The following is a 23,162-nucleotide window of genomic DNA, read 5'->3' on the forward strand; positions in this document are numbered from 1 at the left end:
TGTCAATCTATTTCATTTGAATTATCACTTTGAATTTCCGTCTCGAGAAATGCGATTTGCAATGACTAATATATCGACAAGATTCAAACAAATCGAAAAAATAATGGTCTGAATATAGCAGTCTTTTTCTATGACTTAAATTGCGATGCTAAATGTCAATTAGTTAGCCCTTCAAATCTAAATTTTCTTACGTCAATAGGGTTTAAATGCAACTTTTAAAAGAATGATCAGTGAATCTCCGGGGACAACTGCTCCTTGTGAAATTCCTGCACCCAGTGATCAAATTACGCAATTCTACGAGCTAACCCTGTGACCTGGCACTATTTTCTTACTTTTCCAGGTAACTATACCCTTACTTTTATTGAATATGACTATAAATGAAAGAATTACTCTATTTAAGATAATATAGCTTTGGGCAAAAAACGACCAGCAGACTATTCTATTATTGTACTTTCACATTACTTTATTTGCTACATCTGCGATTTAAATACAAATGATAGTTTTGTCAATAAGGTCTCCACTCTGGTATCTGTGGTATGGCTGTGTTCTTATCGCAACACCAGCTCCACTGGATAGTGATCACTCACGTCGTAAGCCTGGAAAATGGGAAGGAAGACAGTTAACTAGACTGAAAGATTCGTCGCTCGAGGGCGCTCTCTAGAACCCCCCTACAGAGCGCCCTCGAGCGACGGATCTTTCAGTCTAGCAGTTAATATGCATAGAACTTTTCGGATGCAAAACGCGGCAACACAACAAAAATATGTTCAAAAATTAACTGAAGTTGAATGCAGACGAATTCAATAAACACTCAAAGACCAGTACCTTGCAAACCGGGTGATAACAAACGATACGTTTTCTCAGTCACCGAAATGTTTTGAAATAATAATCCAGCATACTAAGAGTGCCTGTACAAAAATATGATTTGTGTCTCTAGCAGTAAATGATTTAAATTGACTGGCTCACTGCCGCTAAGAATAGTCACTCCGTTTTCTAAAAAGTTAATGTTTTATGCAGATAACCAAGCTATAAATAGAATCTTGTTGTACGCTACAAAAGTCTGGTGTTTGTGAAGAGATGATGGTTCATATTATTCACCGATATTCCAGCAAATATGGCTGTCTTTGAATGTCAGTCGTTACCTATATTATATAATTATGTCGTCTTTTCTTTCGCTTAGCTTGTATATACGGCCGAATGGCTTTTGTCCATCGCTTTAAGCAAATTTCAAAATGTCAAAATGTCAAATATCAAAGATATCAAATTTCTGCGATTTTGTCACATATCCCATATGAAAGTCTAAAATTTATCCTCAAATATAAATAGACTTTGGAGCCTTCTTCTCCATTACGAGGAATAAATACTCGACGAGCTAAATAGGAATAAGAGAAGAATATAGGCTGATCTTTGCCGATATTAGAATTCGAAAGGGCTTCAAACTACTCGTATGTGAACCGCCATGACAATTATTTTTTAAGGTAGATATACCTTGAAACTGTGAAATTAGAAGTTTTACTTAAATTCCTCTCAGAGAAAGTTTAATCCGTTCTCGTACTCTATCAAGAACAAAAAATCAAGGGTGACAGGGCAAATTTCAGAGCTAGAAAATCTAATTTACAAAAATGCACTGATACTTGAGATTCAAAATTGCTGCCATTATCTTGTTAAGTCTATGGGAAAGGGATGTTTCGATTTTATAAAAAGAATATAGTTAAAACTGTATTTACTCAACAACCTTAGAAAGTGTCTCTACATGAGTAGCTAGCATATCGATAAATTGCTATTATAATTTAGAGAGTCCGAGTATCCATCCGTGACGCGCCTTTCATCTTATATTGACACAATAGAATGGTGCAAAATGTATTTTTGCTTCATATAGCCTAATCAGTAGACCAGTGAGCAGCGAATAGTGAAATAGTTGAAAGCCTAGATTTCTATCCGCTATACACACTCCCTGTGGACTCAATAAGCTGTAACTTTTGATGTGTATTTTTGAATGTTTTTGTTTGTAATAGACATTCCTGTATTACACTTTAACATGATGCCTACGCATGGTGTTCAACTTGTGACAATAGTCCATATGTCAGCCTTGTCCAATGTTATTTTTAGAATTCTTGTCAAGACTAGAATTAAATCGTCAACGATTTTATACAAAGTGTTTTTCTTTTCAGACTAATAGTTCGTATTTCAAAACATTCTGGCGAGCAGAATAAGAATGTATTTGTTGTCAATAATAAAAACAAAAACAATTAAAATAGAATATTTTCAAAAGTTACAGCGAGCGTCCCTTCAAGTCAAATTGAAAGTCAAAACCATACCAGTTCGTAGCTGAGTCCATAGTAAGTGTCGAAGTAAAACACTTGGCTTTGTCCAGATCTAACAGTTCTCGGTAAACTGGGTCCGGCTACAACCAGTCTGCCACAACAAAACACAAAATGATTAAACTCTCGCCAGTAGGTATTGTGGAGAATGGATAAAAATTTCGACATGTTATGGTTTTTACGATTAGGTATTGAGATTTGCTATCACAAAGTGTATTGAGATTTGCTATCACATAGTGTATTGAGATCTGCTATCACAAAGTGTATTGAGATGTGCTATGACATAGTGTATTGAGATGTGCTATCACATAGTGTATTGAGATCTGCTATCACAAAGTGTATTGAGATGTGCTATCACATAGTGTATTGAGATCTGCTATCACATAGTGTATTGAGATGTGCTATCACATAGTGTAATGAGATGTGCTATCACATAGTGTATTGAGATGTGCTATCACAAAGTGTAATGAGATGTGCTATCACAAAGTGTATTGAGATCTGCTATCACATAGTGTATTGAGATGTGCTATCACATAGTGTATTGAGATGTGCTATCACAAAGTGTATTGAGATGTGCTATCACAAAGTGTATTGAGATGTGCTATCACATAGTGTAATGAGATGTGCTATCACAAAGTGTATTGAGATCTGCTATCACATAGTGTATTGAGATGTGCTATCACATAGTGTATTGAGATGTGCTATCACAAAGTGTATTGAGATGTGCTATCACATAGTGTAATGAGATGTGCTATCACAAAGTGTATTGAGATCTGCTATCACAAAGTGTATTGAGATGTGCTATCACATAGTGTATTGAGATGTGCTATCACAAAGTGTATTGAGATGTGCTATCACATAGTGTATTGAGATGTGCTATCACATAGTGTAATGAGATGTGCTATCACATAGTGTATTGAGATGTGCTATCACATAGTGTATTGAGATGTGCTATCACAAAGTTTATTGAGATGTGCTATCACAAAGTGTATTGAGATGTGCTATCACATAGTGTATTGAGATGTGCTATCACATAGTGTAATGAGATGTGCTATCACATAGTGTATTGAGATGTGCTATCACATAGTGTATTGAGATGTGCTATCACAAAGTGTATTGAGATGTGCTATCACAAAGTGTATTGAGATGTGCTATCACATAGTGTAATGAGATGTGCTATCACAAAGTGTATTGAGATCTGCTATCACATAGTGTATTGAGATGTGCTATCACATAGTGTATTGAGATGTGCTATCACAAAGTGTATTGAGATCTGCTATCACATAGTGTATTGAGATGTGCTATCACAAAGTGTATTGAGATGTGCTATCACAAAGTGTATTGAGATGTGCTATCACATAGTGTAATGAGATGTGCTATCACAAAGTGTATTGAGATCTGCTATCACAAAGTGTATTGAGATGTGCTATCACATAGTGTAATGAGATGTGCTATCACAAAGTGTATTGAGATCTGCTATCACATAGTGTATTGAGATGTGCTATCACATAGTGTATTGAGATGTGCTATCACAAAGTGTATTGAGATCTGCTATCACATAGTGTATTGAGATGTGCTATCACAAAGTGTATTGAGATGTGCTATCACAAAGTGTATTGAGATGTGCTATCACATAGTGTAATGAGATGTGCTATCACAAAGTGTATTGAGATCTGCTATCACAAAGTGTAATGAGATGTGCTATCACAAAGTGTATTGAGATCTGCTATCACAAAGTGTATTGAGATGTGCTATCACATAGTGTATTGAGATGTGCTATCACAAAGTGTATTATGAGATGTGCTATCACATAGTGTATTGAGATGTGCTATCACATAGTGTAATAAGATGTGCTATCACAAAGTGTATTGAGATGTGCTATCACATAGTGTAATGAGATGTGCTATCACAAAGTGTATTGAGATGTGCTATCACATAGTGTAATGAGATCTGCTATCACAAAGTGTATTGAGATGTGCTATCACATAGTGTAATGAGATCTGCTATCACAAAGTGTATTGAGATGTGCTATCACATAGTGTATTGAGATCGTGCTATCACATAGTGTATTGAGATGTGCTATCACATAGTGTATTGAGATGTGCTATCACATAGTGTATTGAGATGTGCTATCACAAAGTGTATTGAGATGTGCTATCACAAAGTGTATTGAGATGTGCTATCACATAGTGTATTGAGATCTGCTATCACAAAGTGTATTGAGATGTGCTATCACATAGTGTATTGAGATGTGCTATCACATAGTGTATTGAGATGTGCTATCACATAGTGTATTGAGATGTGCTATCACATATGTGTATTGAGATGTGCTATCACATAGTGTATTGAGATCTGCTATCACAAAGTGTTGCTAATTACGAATACGTATTATGTCCTAGTGTATTTATACGATCTCGTCAGCTTGTCAACTGTGTTATTTTTCAACCAGCAAAAGTTACCGTCAACAAATGAAAGCATACACTGTTCAGCTGACCTCGCGAAACTAAAACGCAACTAAATTGGCCCGTTTTACAATATTGTAAGACTTCATATCTAGGAAGTGATGCATGGACAAAACAATAATATAATTATATAAAGGTCATACCAAGAATTTACATGTCAGTTATTTATTGGTTGAGAAATAATAAATGAGTGATAGTACATGTTTGACCAAAATACTATTCCATTTTGATATTTGGTTGAATTAAGATTTCCTAATACCAGTGCATTGAGATCTTGAAGAAAGAATACATCAATACGAACCTATCGTAAGCACAGTTCGTGGAGGAAACAGTGGTATCGGCGTTGTCTCCTATCAGCCATGTGAAACGAGACTGCGTCCTCAGTCTAATGTCAGACCAATCACCTTTACCAACGTAATTACAGTCAGCGTTCAAGTCTCCGGCAATCAATACATCCTACAATTGAAATGCAATGGCTCAAAGGGTAGGATTGATACCAGCTATTCGATATTTAATCTATCTACCTCGGACACTTTAATTGGCATCATGGCTAGCGCGTACTTCCATATATTGTCTCCGATAAGTTAGAATTGTTTCACGAAATTTTCACTGCCAAAGAATTGAAGCCAGTCTTTTATTTTTCTTCCTCCGGCCCTTGACATTGTTTGAATCATTATCATAATGTGTCTTATCAATAAATTTTGCCGTCATGCAGAATTGAAAATTTCAATAGCGGAAGGTCATGCACGGCTGCAAACTTTGATTTTTCTTTTTCAAATGTTTACCCGCAAATTCCATCGGCTGACGATATCGTCGTAAACGTCTGCCAAAGCATCATTCTCCGCTACTGCGTCGTCGGGTTTGACGTGTATGGCTGCAATCGCAAAATCTTCCACAACTGTGTCAAAGGACAAAACATCACAAGTTAGGACCAAGGCATTTTCTCTGTTGTTACGACAATAAAGAAGGGTGTAGTCAACGATTTCTTTGTGAAACAGATTTAAAACTAAGAATAAAAGTTATAATGTCAAGTTCTAAATGAATAGAAAGCTACAAAAAACAGGCTGCAGCATACTTAACTATACTTTCGAATACTATGACGTTTGCATAAGTGTAAGATTTTTCGTCCATATCACTATATTTTCATCGCTAATAAAAATGTATTTGGACTTTATGGCAAACAAGTAATATCGCATTTTAAACTAAGAAAGATTAGTCAATCATTGTAGATGCTGTACAGTGTATTGTAGCAAAATGCATTTGATGATAAACACGTGATCCGACAAAGCCTTGTACTCGTACTGAAACACAGGAAGGCGTGTACTATGGATAGCTTTTTTATATTGTAACGATTGTTATCGTTTACCCGTTGTTGGAGAAGAAAATCGAACGATGAAGGGTTCACGTTCGAATGTGTCCGATGCACCATCGTCTGGGTAACCGTCGTCATAGTGATAGCTATCGACGACGCTTACTTTGCCATGGCTGGAAAAAAGTAGTCCAATAGAAGTTTGAAATACAAAGACACTTATGAAAACTACTGTATACATACCTATGATCGATATTTAATTGTGATAAGTCCCCTCTATGCTAGATTGTTATAAGCATACGTCGCCGGTATGCATTTCAAGTTTAAAGAAGCAGGTGTCTCCACTTACGGGATCGAGAATAAAGTAAATTCTTATGACTTGAACATGAATTTTATTCACTGTTCCTTGCATAACGCGTAAGATTTCTTTTTAAAGATTAATGCTGGCTTTTCACAGGGTGCTAAACATCCCATGAAATATGGCGAAAATTGGAGCATTTTTTTATATTGTTCCTTGTCATTGCTAACAGTCAAAAGAGACTGTAAGGCGCAGGGGTCAGTTCGGTTGCAACAGGCCTAGCAGCGAGATCGAACAGATTCTAAATGTCAATGGCCTTCGACTTACAGCTCACGTTCGTTCCTCCGTCTGTCAAGTCTGTCCGTCCGTTTGTTGCCTGACTTTCTTTCCTCCTGTCAAAGGATTTCATGAATATAAATACATGAGATGTACATACCGATAGAAGAAACAGTACTCTTCCTTAGAGCTGGTTCGTCCGAGTCTTTCACTTATTACCATGGAGTAAGCATTGCCAGTGATGCTGCAACAAATTTTGGAAATATGGAATAATGCATTTAGGCCTAATGCTGCTCACGATCACAAAAATAGGTTCGTTATCTTATAACTGCGATTGTTAGAGGCCACAGAAGAGTCATGATCATTAAAAACGAACATATCTCCAGGTAAAAGTCATGAGAAACGCATTTTAAAAGACAACTGAATAAAAAGCCGCTTTGGTGAGCCACTGGATTTGCTGACTCCTCGTTCGTCGAATACATCCTCGACTGCCAGCCTGAGCATAGAGATGCCGATGATATCACATCGGACATCAATCAGGAAACTTTAAACTTTTCGTTCAATGCAATGGTCCATCTCTGTGTTAACTCACAGATTATCTCAATTTCAAAGATTATCTCAGATTTTTTTAAAAATTAAAGCTCACCTGTTAACTTCGTTCAAGAGCTGAATGATGGATTCTCCAGATTTGTCACGGATTTCTTGAATCATGATGATGTCGTAGAGGGCGCAAATCTGGGAAGGGATAGAGAGCATGTAATGACGCAGAGAATGTAACCGAAACTTACATTCGATTTTCTTGTGGTTCACGATGAACTATTCAAATTTGAACAAAACCAATGTTTACAATATTTTTAAAATGGATTAGCTAGCATTTTTTTAAATCTTAAAATTTTTACAAATGAAAATGTAAACTTGATAGACTATCAGGAAAAAGTAATTTGTTTTAGTATATATGACAAGTTTTATCCAATGTTAGATGAAAAAGACAGTCAAAATAAATATATTTTGCTAAATTTTTCAAATATATCATCCAATTAAGGCAGAAAGTGCCTCTGTGGCAGATAAGCTTATTCGGACTCAAGAACTTCTGCCGAATTCCTTTGGCTTACCTCTTGTGGTGGCGCACTTTTTGAAGCTAGGGTACATAAAGTTTTCGGCGGCTTAGTTTTATGAAAATGGGAATTTTATTTTTATAGCATTAACGCAGGGATTGCGGCCATGTTGTATTTTAAATATCGGTAAATATTGGATAGTTTGTATCTCTTATATCAAAATTTGCACCATGACCCCAATTTTATTTTTTGATTTTGGTCGGAAAGAGAATGGTTGAAAGTTTGTTTGAGGAAAGTTCGATCAAAAAATTTAATCTTTAATTTTCGAGGCGCGAACTATTTTAAGTGTACAGCTGGTATTATCCTCAATAGCGACTTTTATGGACATTTTAAGAGAATTCAAAAGTTACTTCAGAATATTCCAATATTTTTTTACATGTTTACATTTAACTATTGTTCAACAAGTTCCACATAAGTTTTTAATTTTACTATTAGAAACGTAACTCTGTACACTACTACTCGTCTCTGAAATAACACATCCGATACTTACGTCAGTGAGAACTTGGACAACATCTGGTTTTGACATCTTGCTCACACCGAAGACTTTCACGTTGAATGCCCCGATTTTCAAAGCCCTCACATCGACAGACAGGCAGATAATACCAAGCAGTCCGGTGAAGAGACATCCTAATCGAGCCATTTTTACGAAACTTCTTCGTCACTGAACAATATCGCTGGCAAGCCAGTTGCTGAAAAGACTCGACGTAAGTAAATAAATATTTGCTCCAGGTTTGCATTTATATATTAATTTTGTTGCTGCAGCTTTAGATAGTGTGCCGGAATTAGACACGTTACGCAATGGTCTTAGTAAACAGGAAACATTCAGATATGAGGTACAAGGCTGTCCACATGATACAAAATGAACTCTTATAATTCTTATTGATATACCACGTGATCAAATTTTTTATTCAATAGCGTTGTTCTTCTTTACTTTTAAGATGAATCTTCAGATCTTTGCAACTTCGTTTTAGTCTGCCCAATAATTGGCAACGGCGGCTGTACTGTATGGCCATGATTCGTTCCGATATTGTTAGTTCTCTGGGATCACAAAAATGGTACAAATTGAGGAGAATTTCATGAGTATCATTTTTTCTGTGATTTCCTCTTCAGAAGGGCGCCGTCTGAACAAGCAGAAAACATGATATTGAGATAAATGCATTTATTTTATGAAATACATGATGGAAGCCGCAAGCAGTCGCAAAGCATTTTTATGAACATGTCCCATCTATTTATAATTGAAAGCAAGCATTATTCATCTGTCCATGTAGTTCTCAGTTATCATAACTGTTACTGGAAAGCAAGCAAGCAAGTTTGAGTACAATACTGTCGTTTGGGTTGGAACCTAAAAACAACTCCCTCACTGCAGGAGAATCTTTCGAGTTCGTATATTCATGAATCAAATGCTCGCGTGTGTTTGTTTTTATCTATGCAAGCGCCCTCACATGACTACCGTTTACTGTTGAAGTGCAGTCAGCCCGGGTTCAACTTTTAGTAGGGTGGCCAAAGTTAAGCTAAAATGTTGCGACATTATACGCAACTCACGCACACTGAAAGTGAAATTTGATTTTCGTGAAATTTTAAACGCCATTTTTTCTGAAAATAAGTAGCTCAGTTACTGAAAAAATGGATATTTCCAATTAAAATCGATGTATGAGGCAGGTTTCATTAAAAAACTGAAGAAAAAACGATAGAAAAATAGTGTTTTTCCTCTCCAAAAATGCCACTTTGTACTGACCGGCCACAGCGCTCGAGCGGTCGCCGCTCATGGCACGCACTCTGAATTCAGTCAATACCTATTTCGCAACGGAACTGCTTTCGGGCCCTGTGCACGCTGTCATAGAACTGTGAAACTTGGCCAGGAAGTGGCAGACCACCCCATTTACATGTAGTGGTGATTTTTGTTATATTCTGGGAATTTTAGCCAGCAAACACGAGGTCAAGTGAGTACGGTGAATTCGGTGTAGATTTTTCCTTTTCTCCATTTAGATACATATTTTTTGCCATAAAACTTGTAGCATGCTCTTTTTAAACATCATTCCAACATTTCTGTGAAATATGACGAAAATCTGTCCACGAGCACAAGTACGAATCATAAAAACAAAATCATGTTCATTCATAGACCTCAGTACAGTGTGACTCAAGATGGCGGCGGAAGGCAGTCACACTGACACACCATTGACAGCCTGCCTGAGGCTGAAGTTAGGGACAGCTATTTCTTACAATTTCATGGCTGAAAATGAACTGCATTAAAAGACAATTGGCAGTTTAAATTGATTTGTTAGAATTGAGTGTTATTAGATAACATTGTGACAAAATTTCATTGTATTGTGAGCTCTAGTTTTTAAGTTATGTGAATTCAAAATTCATAAAAACATAAAAATCCATCCATTTTTCGATGGTACGGTGCCGCCGCAATTTTGACTAAGTCAGACAAAATATTTTCAATTTTCAACACTCACAGTTTCAAAATCCAAGACTGTGCATCATTCAAATCTTGATTTTTCCGTAATATTGGGTAAATCTGCGCACAAGACACATAGTTTAATGATTCCATGTGAAGTAAATAAAAAATTATGGGTTGCCAAAATTGAAGGAATCGGCATTCATTGAAATAATTTTAAAATTTGCCGAAAATTGTCCGCGAAAAAATGGCATTTTTTTTGCTTTAAAACTTCATAACTTTTGATTGGATACAGCTATTTGCATATTTTTTTTTTTTATTTTTCTTCTTTTACCCCATTCTTGCTAAAAATCCATTTAAACTGTGTGTATAAACAAGAGAAAAAAATGGCTTGGCCACCCTACTTTTAGGTTGCAAGGTAATGATTAAACGAGTCTAAGAATCCTCAAAACATTGATGTCGGCTTATGGGTTCAGACAATCTGACTCTTCTTTTAAGGTAGAAGCGCCTCAGGGACAGATTTTCAAAGACTCAAATTTCTACGATTCATTTCTGATTATCTATTGCCAATAAAGATTTTTACCACCAACCTTTCTTTGCAGCTTTTGTGTCTTTGTCTTATGTTAGCACTGGTTTTGTAACGATTTCATTTCCTCCTTGTATAATTCTTTATTGGCAATGTATATCACAGTCAAACGTATTAAAATAAACCATAGCAAGAATAACCTTGTCGTGAGACCAAGACACCCCTACCTCCACCCCTACCCCTGGGAACGGATTTCTGTGCAATTCCCTATGGTAGTTGCATGGAGGCGGCCATCTTACTGAAACTTCCCCATTGCAGTCCCACTCAGTGGATAATTATACTTGAGTAAACATCTCTGAGCAAGAACATTGCTATGAACTTATTTTAATCCAAATATAAAGTCATGGAAATAATGCCAAAAGTTGCTGCTCATGTGCCTTTAAAGCCCTTGGAGAAAGAAATATTTCATTTTACATGCCGAACCAAGCCGGCACAAACGTTGTAAGTTCATATCTCGACTAAAAACGGCGGTGAAGAACTGCCGTTTGCAAAGGTGAGAACGAGTTGATGAACACAACGAACCTCCCGGAGAAAATTATGTCATGTACATCCTAATAACGTAACAAAAGATGGTCACACTTGACGATGGCTATGCTGTTAACACCTTCTCATGATTGACATGTTTATTGGGATGCGCGGCACGCGTCAGATAATGATGGTGTATTCTACCATGGATGTAAAAATAGATACGCGTGCCGACAAAGGGAAAACGACACAAACGATGAATGATACTCGTGAATGGATGAAATTCAGTGACAAGCAAATGCCTCGAAAAACCATTAACAAACTCCGTACCAACTCTCTCCGTATTTCATCTATCGCACATCGTCTGCTTCTTGTGTGTTATGTTATGCCTGGCGAATTACTTCTCAGTCGCTTGTTTTCCGATACACGCTGGCTGGCCGTGCTGCAGAAAACGCCGTGATACACGCCGGCCGGCCGGCGGCCGTAATTTAGTAAACACGTGTTTACTTCAGCCACGGAAGCATGGCCTGCCAGCGTGTTTCGGAAAACAAGCGACTCGGGTACTCGGGATGTGAGCCCATCATTACTTTGTTATTTGGTAAAACTACGTTATTAATTGTCATCAATCGGGTTTTAACACTGCTATCCAATTAAGTATCACTTTGTAACAGAATTGATTGTGGTATATGCGTCCCCCATGATAAAATCAGGGGAGTCCGGGTGGGTCTCCCTTGGAGGTTCCACCTCGGCCAAAGCTAGTGCCTTCGCAATGGTACCGGCCTGGAGAGCCTTTTATGTCGTTTTCTGGCGGTGCAATTGATATATTCATGACCAATGGAACTCAGTTCTTATTTAGTAACAGATGGTAGTGCGAAGCGTTTATATTAAACGTTCCTGATAATGTGAACTCCAGAGGAAACACCAGATAAATTTACATACTTTTTGAAAGCTAGATGAATACATAGAACTTTACTTTAAAATGGGACCAGAGGCTACGGTGATTTCGTTGACGTTCACCTGAAAGTGTTAGTCATATGGTAGATCCGGCCACCGGCATAAGGTATGAAAAGGGAACATCAACAGTTTTTGCAACTTTCCATAATTTATTCACCGTGCGAATCACTTTGCGAAGCTCTCTGCTGATGGGTTTTCTCATGGTAGTTTTTGGAAAATCCCAAATTTTACTTTCCCCCATAGAGTTATCACAGGGAAGGGCGACCATTTTGAATTTAAAACATCGCAAAATGCTGGGTGATTGTTTCGCAAGTTCCAAACTTTGCACGGTGACCCCTGATTTTTATTCTTGATTTTGAAAGAGAATGGTTGAAAGTTTTATTTTGGAAAGTTCGAGAAAAATTACAGTCTTTCACTTTCGAGGTGCATACAACCTTAGCACTCTAAATTTTGGTGTCAACAAGTTTGATAAATCAATCAATCAAGCAAGCAAGTAAGCACACAAAGCAATTTTAAATATCTATGTTTCCTTATCGCCATTTTGATATCAATGCCTTTGTTAAATAGCATTAAACTAACTACGTATGCGATGTTGACTGCATTGCAATGTATAGAATAATCCACTCGGAGCATGCATCGTAGAACTTTGCATAAATTATGCCATTTTGTTTAACCTGTTTGAACCCTGATCCTCTGGTGACCTGTGACGTCACATGGAAATTCACAGACTATTTAATTGAAAGACATTGCTTTGTAATCATCGCTTATCTTGCCTCGATGGAGAAATTTTGTCATTATGATTTTCTTATGATACACAGTTTTCTAACAGAACGCTGGCATTATTTGTGAATAAAATGAACAAACCAAACAAATGACATTTTTGATATTTTATTTCAAATCAAAAAATAGCACGCCCATTAATTTTGCAATGGCGTTTCATCGATTTATTCCAGGATGTTTTCCTGTGACGTCTCCGCAATGTCTGTCTTTAAAATGATCGTTGGATGTTTAGTTGATGACCATTTCAACAGGATAGTGATCGCTGACGTCAAGTGCCTGTAGGGTAAAGGGTAAAGGGTAAAGGGTAAAGGGTAAAGTATGCCCTGCCTTTCTATGTCCGTGTGACGATTAATACGGTGGATTTGAACGTGGCAAGTTACTATCACATTGACTAAACATGTTTTGTGCGACGTGAGAGGTCATTATGAAAATTCAACTTCTGCGGGAGTGGGTCTCTGTAACATGGCAGCATAAACCTGTTGTCAAAACCTGTTTCCTTTTTCGTATGACCTCGTCGGCAAACAGCAGATCTATTCTACATTAATTGCTTGATCAATTTTCATCGTGTCACCAAGTTTTATAGCAAATCATGCAGAATGAACAGCCCGTGAGCTTTTGATCCTAGTAGTGATCAGTAGCTCTACATAACTATTATTATAGTAACGTTACTACAGTTAATGCTTTGCTCATCTACGGTAAGATGTTATGAAAGTGAAATCTTGACTTTCCCATCTTTCTACGAAGCTATCATAAGAACAGATGGCATTGTACTGATTGCCCTTACCCTCCGTACTAAGTACTTGGTCTACAAATGATGTGTTTGTCAAGTTACGTTTGATGCTGATCTTACCAATTGGTTACTGAGTCCAAAATAGGAATCGTAATTGAAGACCTTGGCAGAGTTCGATTTATACTCGGCTTTGAACTTGGCACCTGCAATCGTCAGTCTGTAAGGAAACATTGGTCGGAAGTCTATTAAACCTCAGAAAAAAAACAGATTTTCAGTCTAAAGTTAGCATTTTCCAAAGCTTTCCATTTCTGACACACAACAAAAATCGGCATAGAGTCGTATAATTCAAACATAGTATTTGAAGTGACAATTTGCTAGGCCTATATAACTGCAATGAAATCAAGGCTTTCGTCGTTTTTATCGATCCAACATCATTTTGCTACTTGTCACAGCAAGTATTTGACTTTTTAAACAACCATACGTCTGTTTCTGTCTGAAAAATTCCAAGATACACATTGTATTGTGATGTTTTATGAAGAGATGTCTCCGATATGTACGTTTTTCATCCAGTTGTATTGCTGTATCTTTCATCGCAAATGCATAACACACAATTGAAATTTCAGAAATCGTCCGGGGATTAATAGGTATTCTTTCTGATGTAACTTTAAGAGAATCAGGCGGCGCGAAATATTGCCATTCATAAAATTGTTGTTCATACACTCACAAAATAATTTCAGAAATAGTATGACCAAATAATATTATGTTTAAAATCTCATAAGACGTAAATTTATGTGTGAAAGTACCATTAACCTCATAACATTTGTACATTTCGTTCGTTTTTGGCATCATTCGATTTAGTATGCCAAGGCGGATTAAAATGCGGCAGGCTACCCTAAGTGTGCATTTCTCTATAAAAATAAGGCTTGTCTTACATGTTGGCAGAGTATTCGTCAATTTCGTTTGACATTTCATAATTTTATAATGTTTAGAATGTTGAGCTGTGACAAGTTCTCAAGTTCCAAAAGAACATGATTTGTATATTACCTGTCATATGGGCAGTTAGTAGTCGTAACTGTCGTATCCGCCGAGTCGGGGATCAACCATTGGTATTTTGAATCTGTCCTGTAACGGATTCTTCCCCAATCACCGGATCTGACGTAATTGCAGCCAGCGTTGTAATCTCCACCAATCAAAATGTCCTTCAGGAAATAAAGATAAAAATTAAAGATTCCAATTTACGGTTTCTGAGTGTAAAACTGACTTCGAAATTTCTCAGAATGTTCAGAGTTGTACGAGAATGCACTAAGTCCCTGTTATTGTAATACTATGTGTTATTATGATTTACTATGTGATATTATGTAATAATATGTGACAATGTTAAACTATGTAATACTATGTGATACTGTTATAGTATGTGATATATGTGATATTCTGTAATACTATGTAATAGATGCAGCTGATGCAAATACATTCTTACACCTGGCTCTGTTTTCAACATCTGAATAAAGAAAGGCCGTAATTATGACATATAATTTCTATTGGAATAAACTTACGATCGAAATGAAAATGCTGTGAAAGAACGAATTATAATTATTTGAAAGTTCATTTATTTAAGAAGCTCGACTAAGACTACCGACAACCAGTCAGTTCGGATTAATTAAAGAGACTAACTCACAGGAATGATCTTAGAGTTGAATATTCTCGATTACTGTACAAAATTAGACTTACCGATACTCCCCAGCGGGATTCAATTGCTGAGTTGACTTCAACGAAGTGGTCAATTTCAGCGACAGCGTCACTGGGTTTAACGTGCGTTACACTGAACACAAAGTCCTTCAGATCTGAAAGAGATAATTCTCCTTAAAAAATTGCCTCTAAATTGTTTAAATCATTAACTTTTGATAAACAAGCGAGGTAATTCTTTGATGATTGTCGTGAAAATTTTTATGAAGTGTCCTTTCGACTTAGCCAGTGTTCTTTCCCAAGGAACTTCCCGACTGAGAGGATGGAACGTGATGGAACGTGGTCGACGTTGTCAAGTGAGCTTTACAATTGACAATAAATTCTGTGATAACGAAGATATGATGTCTTGAGGATGTACACTGTCTGATCACTGCTCTATCGACTGATGCCGATGAATAAATAGAAGTTTCTCTGCCGAGTCGATATGTTTCCATCATTACATTTCAAATAAACATGATACCTTACGTTGAGACAAAGCTGACAAACCAAAATGCACGCTGAAACCTACAAGTCCACTAGCCGATTAGCTTTTGTCTTTAACTTTGCCCGGGCTTACGTTGTAGTTACTTACTAATCAAGCTATCGCCTCATCATCGACGCAACAGTCTGATGAAGTTTCTGTCAGTTATTTACTCTGTAATAGATATTCATAAAGCCATCGAATTGCGGAAAGCTTGAGTGAAAACCATCGCCTTATAAGGCTTGCATTACGTCTTGAAAAATTAGTGTCTTGCAACAAAGTCAGGGATGTACTTGTCTTTCTTCCCCAGTGATGATGGATGTTACAAAGAAAACGGTAAAAAAATAGTTTCTCAACAATCGGACATCGTGCTTGGTTCACGTAACTATCAAAACATATTACAACATTCTCGTAAATCACAAACGATTTAATTCGATCTGTAGGATCGAGCGTACATGTAGTCGGGTCATCTCGAGCTGCTTTGTCGTCAGGCTATGTCAAGTTAAAACGAATGACTTAAAAACATCCCCTTACTTGTACTCGGTGAAGAAAATCTGACATTGAAGTTGGGCCGTTCAAGGAAATCATTTGAGTCAGCGTATGTGAATCTATCGATCACGCTGAACTTGGAATGTCTGAAATGAAACCGTAAAAAGAAAATTAGTAAAAGGCGTGACCTTGACTTTGTATCACTCTTGTTTTCAATTCACCATCACGATTGAAAGTTAAAACACTTTAGGAATCCTTGATACACGAGGCTTGTAAGATGAATGTGAATTTGTTGTTGAGCATATCACGAGTAAGGGTAGATTATGGCGTACTGACGGTGATATCAATGCCAAGTTTAAACCAATCTGTATGCTGTTTAAAACTGACAATGCAACCTACATATACAGGCTATGTGAGCAAGAAAATCATAAATGTAACTGAGTATAAACACTCATATTCTACACACTTTTCAATGCCTTTATATCTATGTGCAGAAAGCTAGTAGAGCCAAAAAGTATGCAAATGTGAGAACGTTCACTTCAAATATTTCCTCAAGTGAAATGATTGAATGTGAGTGTGTTCTACAGCATTACGGATAGTGTCCTTTCCATCTGACTCTGTTTACTAAACTACAAGTAGCTTTTGTATAATTCTATAATTTATACATGTATAGCCAAGAATGATCCCAAATTAGTTTCAATCGTGTCAATTCAAAATGTTTTCTTTCTTTACTGTCCTTATTTTCACATCAAACCCACGATTTTAATCTCGTACTCACCTATAGTAAACAGCGTACTGTTCCTTGCTTGAAGAACGCCCTAAACGTTCACTGACTTCCATTCTGAATGCACCACCAGCCTTACTGTGACAAGAACGAAAAATAAAAATTTACAAAGCTTCGCAAAGCAGGAATTTTTTTTGTTTATGGGTCATTAAGATGGTTTCTTAATGAGAATGTTCCAAATAACATCGAAGTTAAAGACTTTGCGAGCAAGAATAATTGCTTGTCCGACGAGAAGTTCGGAAATTACCCTAGCATGAAAGGCCAAATTGATAAATTGTTGCCGCCGATGCTATCATTGAAGCTACAAATATCTTTTCTTCTAAGTAGATAGTCTTGAGTACAAGTTGAACAACATGAGCACAAAAAGTTGTTCGAATTAGGTCGTCGGAAGCCAATGTCACCAACCATTATAATCTTGAGTGACAAAGATACAGTGAGGAAGTGGCGTTAACGTTTTCAGTGATGACGATCGTATACCCGGGCTAATATTTTTTTGACGGATACCAATAAGAATCTATTGATAAATATCCTATACATACGCATTGATAGCATTTAGCAAATTGCCAGGTGTGCTTAAGCTTGCATCTCTAATCTCTTGGATGGCGATGATGTCATAGAGCATACAGGTCTGTAAAAATAATAAAACTAAGTTAAACATGTATAAGAAACGCTCCTGTGGTGGACTTCAACTCATGATCATACACTTCACATTTAGTAGGAATGATTTACAATCCATTGGATCAATCCAATTTTACTTGACGTGTATCTTACCGTCCTGTACACTTTTCAGTTCCTCCAAGGAGTTCCTAAATTGGCGCTGTCACTCATAGAAACCAACGGTTCATGTCAATAATATGGATGACCGACCTATAAAAATAGTTCAATGTTGATGAACATGAAATTGACGTCACTTACGTCGACGATGACGTCAACAACGTCGGGTTTGCCCATTTTGGTGACTCCTAAGACCTGTACATTCCAGGCTGCTATTTTGATGGAGGCTTCGGCGATGTATACCGAGATTGCCAACAAAACGACAGCGACAACGACCCTCATGGTAACGGAATGATAGATCGGTGATGAAACGTTACGTCAAACGAGATTTGAAACCTGCCGAGAGGAATCTGTTGAATTGCCGATACCACTTGCTTCTTATAGGATAACGAATAAGTAACACGTGTAGCAAGTCACATGAATATTAGACCTTTATCAGTTCATAAATCAGTGAAATTAAAATGTACATTTTTGTAGTTAGTGAAAGAAACTTGCATCTAATGGAGACGATGGAATTCAGGTTAGTTCACTGGACTTTATTGCCATCTTTTACTTTCTGTGAATAAGAAAGTAAGGGCACGAAAAGCAACTCCCATGCTCTTTAAACTTGTATGACCCTTTCCACTTTTAATGTAAATAGCTTTACAAGATAAATCCTTCAAGTTTCATAGTGGATATTTTATCATCAAAACGATATTCGATGGTGTGTGAATTTCTACTGATGTTAAGTAATTTAAGTAATGAAATTTATATTCTCTAATTATTCATGAAACAAACTTAAGTTTTTCTACTTTTATTGAGCATTAGTTGATTAAAAACAATAAAGTTATTGACAGAATAATATCCCTTTAACCAGTTCGGTACTTGAAACATTGCTGTTTCTTTATCTAAACGCATTTTCATTCCCAGGCAGTCCAATTGATGTAATATTGCCTTGATAACGGAGGAATTAGGTCGTTGAAAAACTGTATTTCTGTGTCACAATGTACACGTAAACATTTTCGCTTAGGTAGAGATGAGCCTATCCTTAGGAGTCAAATGAGATGTTTTCATGGAGCCCTCTAACTTTACACTTTATCCCAACTCTAACCCTAAAACCACCAAAGTTAATCGAGTTAAATCTGATATGTTTTTCCCCGTCTGCCGCTGCTAAATCTTGCGCTATCTCAATCATTTCAGAAGCTGATAACTTTCAGTGCATTGGCCTATTTTTGTATGAAATGGAAATGTAGACGTATTTATCTAGCTGCACCGTGATTATTTCAAACGCTCAAACCATTCAATTGTGTTTGAGAAAGAAGCGTCTGTTGTTGGTGTGTTACTGTACCACGAACCCTTTTAGAGTGGATAATTATTTCACACCACTATCAAAAGCTATCTCAGTGGTTAAATGACTTGGAACAATATACAAAACAATAGACGAAATGTTAGCTGCTTGAACTTGGTATAAATTCATTGGCGGCAATTAAAGATACAAGTCAAGTAATGTCGCAAAAGCTTACACAAAATTTCTAAGGAAACAGTACGTACGAGTCAACATTACAGCGCTTGTCATTTGACCTCATGGTTTCATCGCTGGACACTCTTCTTGTAAAAATTGGTACACCCCAAGGTTTAAACACAAGAAACACTCGACCGAAATGCAACAATTTATCGACAGACGCACGAAATATATTTTTTATTTGTCTTGCTAACTGAATGGTGCACAGCGCTGTTGCATACAAATTTTAGTCACCCAAATATTACCAGATAAAGGTCATAACTGTATGTCTGAACAGAATATATAGATCAACGATTTATCGTAACACACTGTTATATATATTGCCTTAAGTAATTCATCGAAATAATACCCAATACACAGGGAAGAACGAACATCCGTAGAAAGGCGCAACCAGCAGTGCAGTTGAGAGATCGTGAAATACTGAGAAATTGTGGTGATAGGGCGACTGATTTCGTGGATTATATGTACAAACGGCGAAGATGAATTTCGATTGGCGGTAAAGTAAAGTAAAGACCATTTGGGTATATTTTTTGCAAGACCTGTTAAGTAACTCCCCCCTAGAAACTAATGCAGTGGGCGACAATGGGAATCACTGGATGTTGACGTTGTAAGTTCTGTAGGAAGCCATAGAAACTGACGTCAGTGACAACTAATAAGTTTACGAATTAGAAGCACGCCTTGAGTTACGCTTCTGAGTTCTGTACACATGTAATTTTGGTAATTGCATAAAGACTTGCTTCAATTTTCGCATTTCAATATTCCAAATAAAAATGTCTTATCCCTACAATAACACCCCTAAGTCAAAATAGCGAAACCTAAAGTTTGGTCACAGTCCCTCCGCACACAGGTGGGAGGAGGGATTGTGGTTTGGTTGACAGTGGAGGAAGCAACAGGCGTGCTGTTTTCTGGGTAGTTTGTATAAGTGTAATTTACGTCATGTTCCGACGTTCTCTTCTGTAGGTGATAAGGCTACAGAAGAGAACGTCGGAACATAGCATAAACTACACTTATACAAACTACCCAGAAAACATCACGCCTGTGGGAGGAAGCATACTCTGTGAGCTGCCTCCATCGGTTGACCGAGACTGCGAAGTTGTGTGTCGGAGTAGAACAACTTATGTTACAGTGAAGAAATACGTGTGTGTTAAACACCGAAACTCCAAACTCAAATGACAAGCGCCGTGCAGATGGTAAAAAAGTGAGATTCTGCTCTGGTAATTGCTGGCTCTAAGACAGACACCCCCTGGACATCGACCGGCGGTAACTAGCCTCGACTATGTCCTGGCGGTGAAATGTCCGGGGGTAACCATCCTCATACCGTATCAGGATTGGGGTTAGCTATCGGCGTCTTAGGACATTCACCAAAAGATATCGCTTGACACTTGCCCTAACTTTATGCATCCCTAACCCTATTCCAAACTGGATGGAAAGTGAAGTCTGGGTAGAAAATATCCAAGGGGAAAGCATACTGGTACTGTACTTTCGTAGCTACCACTCACTTCTCGTCTTTACATCTTAACAGATACATCATGCTAAGTTTGTAGGCCCACAGAAGTAAAACATTAAAACCAATATTGTAACACGTCACCTGCTCATTCCGTGTTGCGACACGCCACAATACGTCATGTGACGAGAAAATAGATACTTCTATGGTTCCCACGGGATCGACACAGTGACATCAGAGGTTATTTTTCGTATTGGGCTATAGCAACTGTTCATTACCCCACGTGGCCTTGCGTTACCAGAAACGCATCGATATACCCCTCTGCCTACTGCGGGTAAAAGCGATGTGTTTCTGGTAACGGCCACGCATCCACGGTCATGACCAAGTACACCAGCGACTAGAGGTGAAGACAAAGTTCATACAGAGTGATCATGTAGCAGGCTGGCATGAACAGACAACACCAAGGAAAATGATTTGACGTGTTCGAACTTATACAAGAATTTGTACGAAGAAATGCCTGTCCTAAGGGGTGGACCATTTGATATCCTGGGGGGGGGCTTGGAAGATTGGTGGAGAGCCATTATTTTTTTTCCCACGTGCTTCACCATGAATTATTTTTTTTTTCTACAGGGCATATGCTGGCAACTTTTTTTTCACTTTCCTTCTTCGAGATATATTTTTTTACCAAATTTCGGTGCAATGTTTGTTTGCTTGGTTTTTCACACCCAGTAACAAGATGCTGTTCTATCGCACACAGACTATATTCAAGAAACTAAATGAAGTTATGTAAATACATGTACATTTTTGATTCACTTTACAAAAACATATTTGTAAAATCATGTACATTTATGGCATTTACTTGCTATTGTTGTCCTTATATTGAATTAGCCGGGTAATTTAAGAAAGTAGACGGGTGGACTGTGAGTGAGCGAAGCGACTGAGTGGCGAGTGAGCGTAGCGAACGAGGGGGGAGAGCGCGAGAGGGGGGTGTCCCCCCTCTCGCAAGGCGAAAAATGAAATTTTGGAGTAGAAATGGTTTTCTCTGGTGGCATCTGAGGTGACATTTACTGACTGAAACAGCACTTTTGTTGTGTGTCTTAGACGTGGCTCACATACAACAAAACAAACAAACATGATTTTGTTTTGTTTGTATTATTTATGACACACTTATGGTTTATTTGCAGTGAAGATGTAACATTTAATCTTAAATCACCTGCTGTCTGCTCATTTCATTGCCCATTTCGTATTCTTCATTACCACATAGTAGTTTCCCCAAAACCATCAAACTCATTCAATTCTAATCAAAACACATTCGCTTTTGTTAAGAAAAACATTGGTAAGATAATTCACTATAACAGTGTTCGCATTTACGAATAAACATGCGTATATAGAAAACTCATAACAATGAAAAAATGTGTAGAGAGTCGATCCAATGCGTAATAATATTACGCATTGGATTGAGTCTCTACGCATTTTTCATTGTTATGAGTTTTCTATGCGCAAACGATAATAGTAAAATGTTTGCAGGCTGTCTCTCTTCTTGTGGTATTTTGACAAAATCCTTACATTCAGATTTACACATTTCTTGAAAACACTGGTGAGCAATTTCAATTTCAGCATACTTCCTCTAATCAGAAGGTCATGTATACTGTACAATTGTTCATATTCAGTTATTGTTCCTCAAGCTTGAAATGGTTTATGCTTTATAAAACTCTAGAGCTACTGCTTGCTTTTTATTGATGCTGCAGTGTGCATCGAACAATTGCCAAGATTTTTTTTTTCGAGTCGCAATGGTCCATAATTTTTTTCCATCAGCCACCTAAAGCCAGATTTTTTTTCGAGCAACTCCACCTGGCATCTTTTTTTTCCCCAAATCTTCCAAGCCCCCCCCCCCCAGGATATCAAATGGTCCACCCTAAGTAGTACCAGGTCAGTGATATATTTAAGGACGCGAGGCATGCGGAGGGATGTTATCAGTAAAAAGCGGGACAAAAGTGAGTATGTTGGACTCTATGGGCAATGATGAAAACCTCGGATACTTTACAAAGACTTTTTTCATGTAAATTGTAAACAAGCGACGGAGAAAGCAGGTTTTCTCACATATTTGGTAAATTGCTCCCAGATTTCTCTGCCTCAATAGACATCATTACAGCATTCATTACTTCGAAAGTATTTCCTCGTTTTTCAAAGACAGTAACCAATGTCCTGAATATTCATGAAAACTAACTATTTATGTGCAGTTGTGGCGGCATTCAGATCTATTGGTGCACAGA

At 37.4% G+C, this 23,162-nt stretch overlaps 2 protein-coding genes across 2 annotated transcripts; both read right to left on the reverse strand.

Annotated features, from left to right (window-relative positions):
- Positions 1-442: 442 nt before the first annotated feature.
- Positions 443-8,501, reverse strand: LOC139117762 (deoxyribonuclease-1-like). The gene is made up of 8 exons (XM_070681024.1): positions 8,269-8,501; positions 7,310-7,398; positions 6,824-6,907; positions 6,147-6,265; positions 5,566-5,678; positions 5,082-5,236; positions 2,316-2,412; positions 443-596 (listed from the first exon to the last, which is right to left on the reverse strand). Exons 1-8 carry the CDS (start codon positions 8,416-8,418, stop codon positions 549-551), a joined length of 855 nt encoding a protein of 284 aa, XP_070537125.1. The 5' UTR covers positions 8,419-8,501; the 3' UTR covers positions 443-548.
- Positions 8,502-13,056: 4,555 nt separating this feature from the next.
- LOC139117763 (deoxyribonuclease-1-like) lies at positions 13,057-18,282 on the reverse strand. Its single transcript, XM_070681025.1, has 8 exons — positions 18,086-18,282; positions 17,710-17,798; positions 17,165-17,248; positions 16,432-16,532; positions 15,423-15,535; positions 14,739-14,893; positions 13,815-13,911; positions 13,057-13,240 (listed from the first exon to the last, which is right to left on the reverse strand). The coding sequence occupies exons 1-8, from the start codon at positions 18,224-18,226 to the stop codon at positions 13,193-13,195; spliced, it is 828 nt and encodes a 275-aa protein (XP_070537126.1). The 5' UTR covers positions 18,227-18,282; the 3' UTR covers positions 13,057-13,192.
- Between the last annotated feature and the right edge of the window lie 4,880 nt (positions 18,283-23,162).

Source organism: Ptychodera flava, chromosome 18 (genome assembly GCF_041260155.1).
Source record: "Ptychodera flava strain L36383 chromosome 18, AS_Pfla_20210202, whole genome shotgun sequence".
NCBI classification, from domain to species: Eukaryota; Metazoa; Hemichordata; class Enteropneusta; family Ptychoderidae; genus Ptychodera; species Ptychodera flava.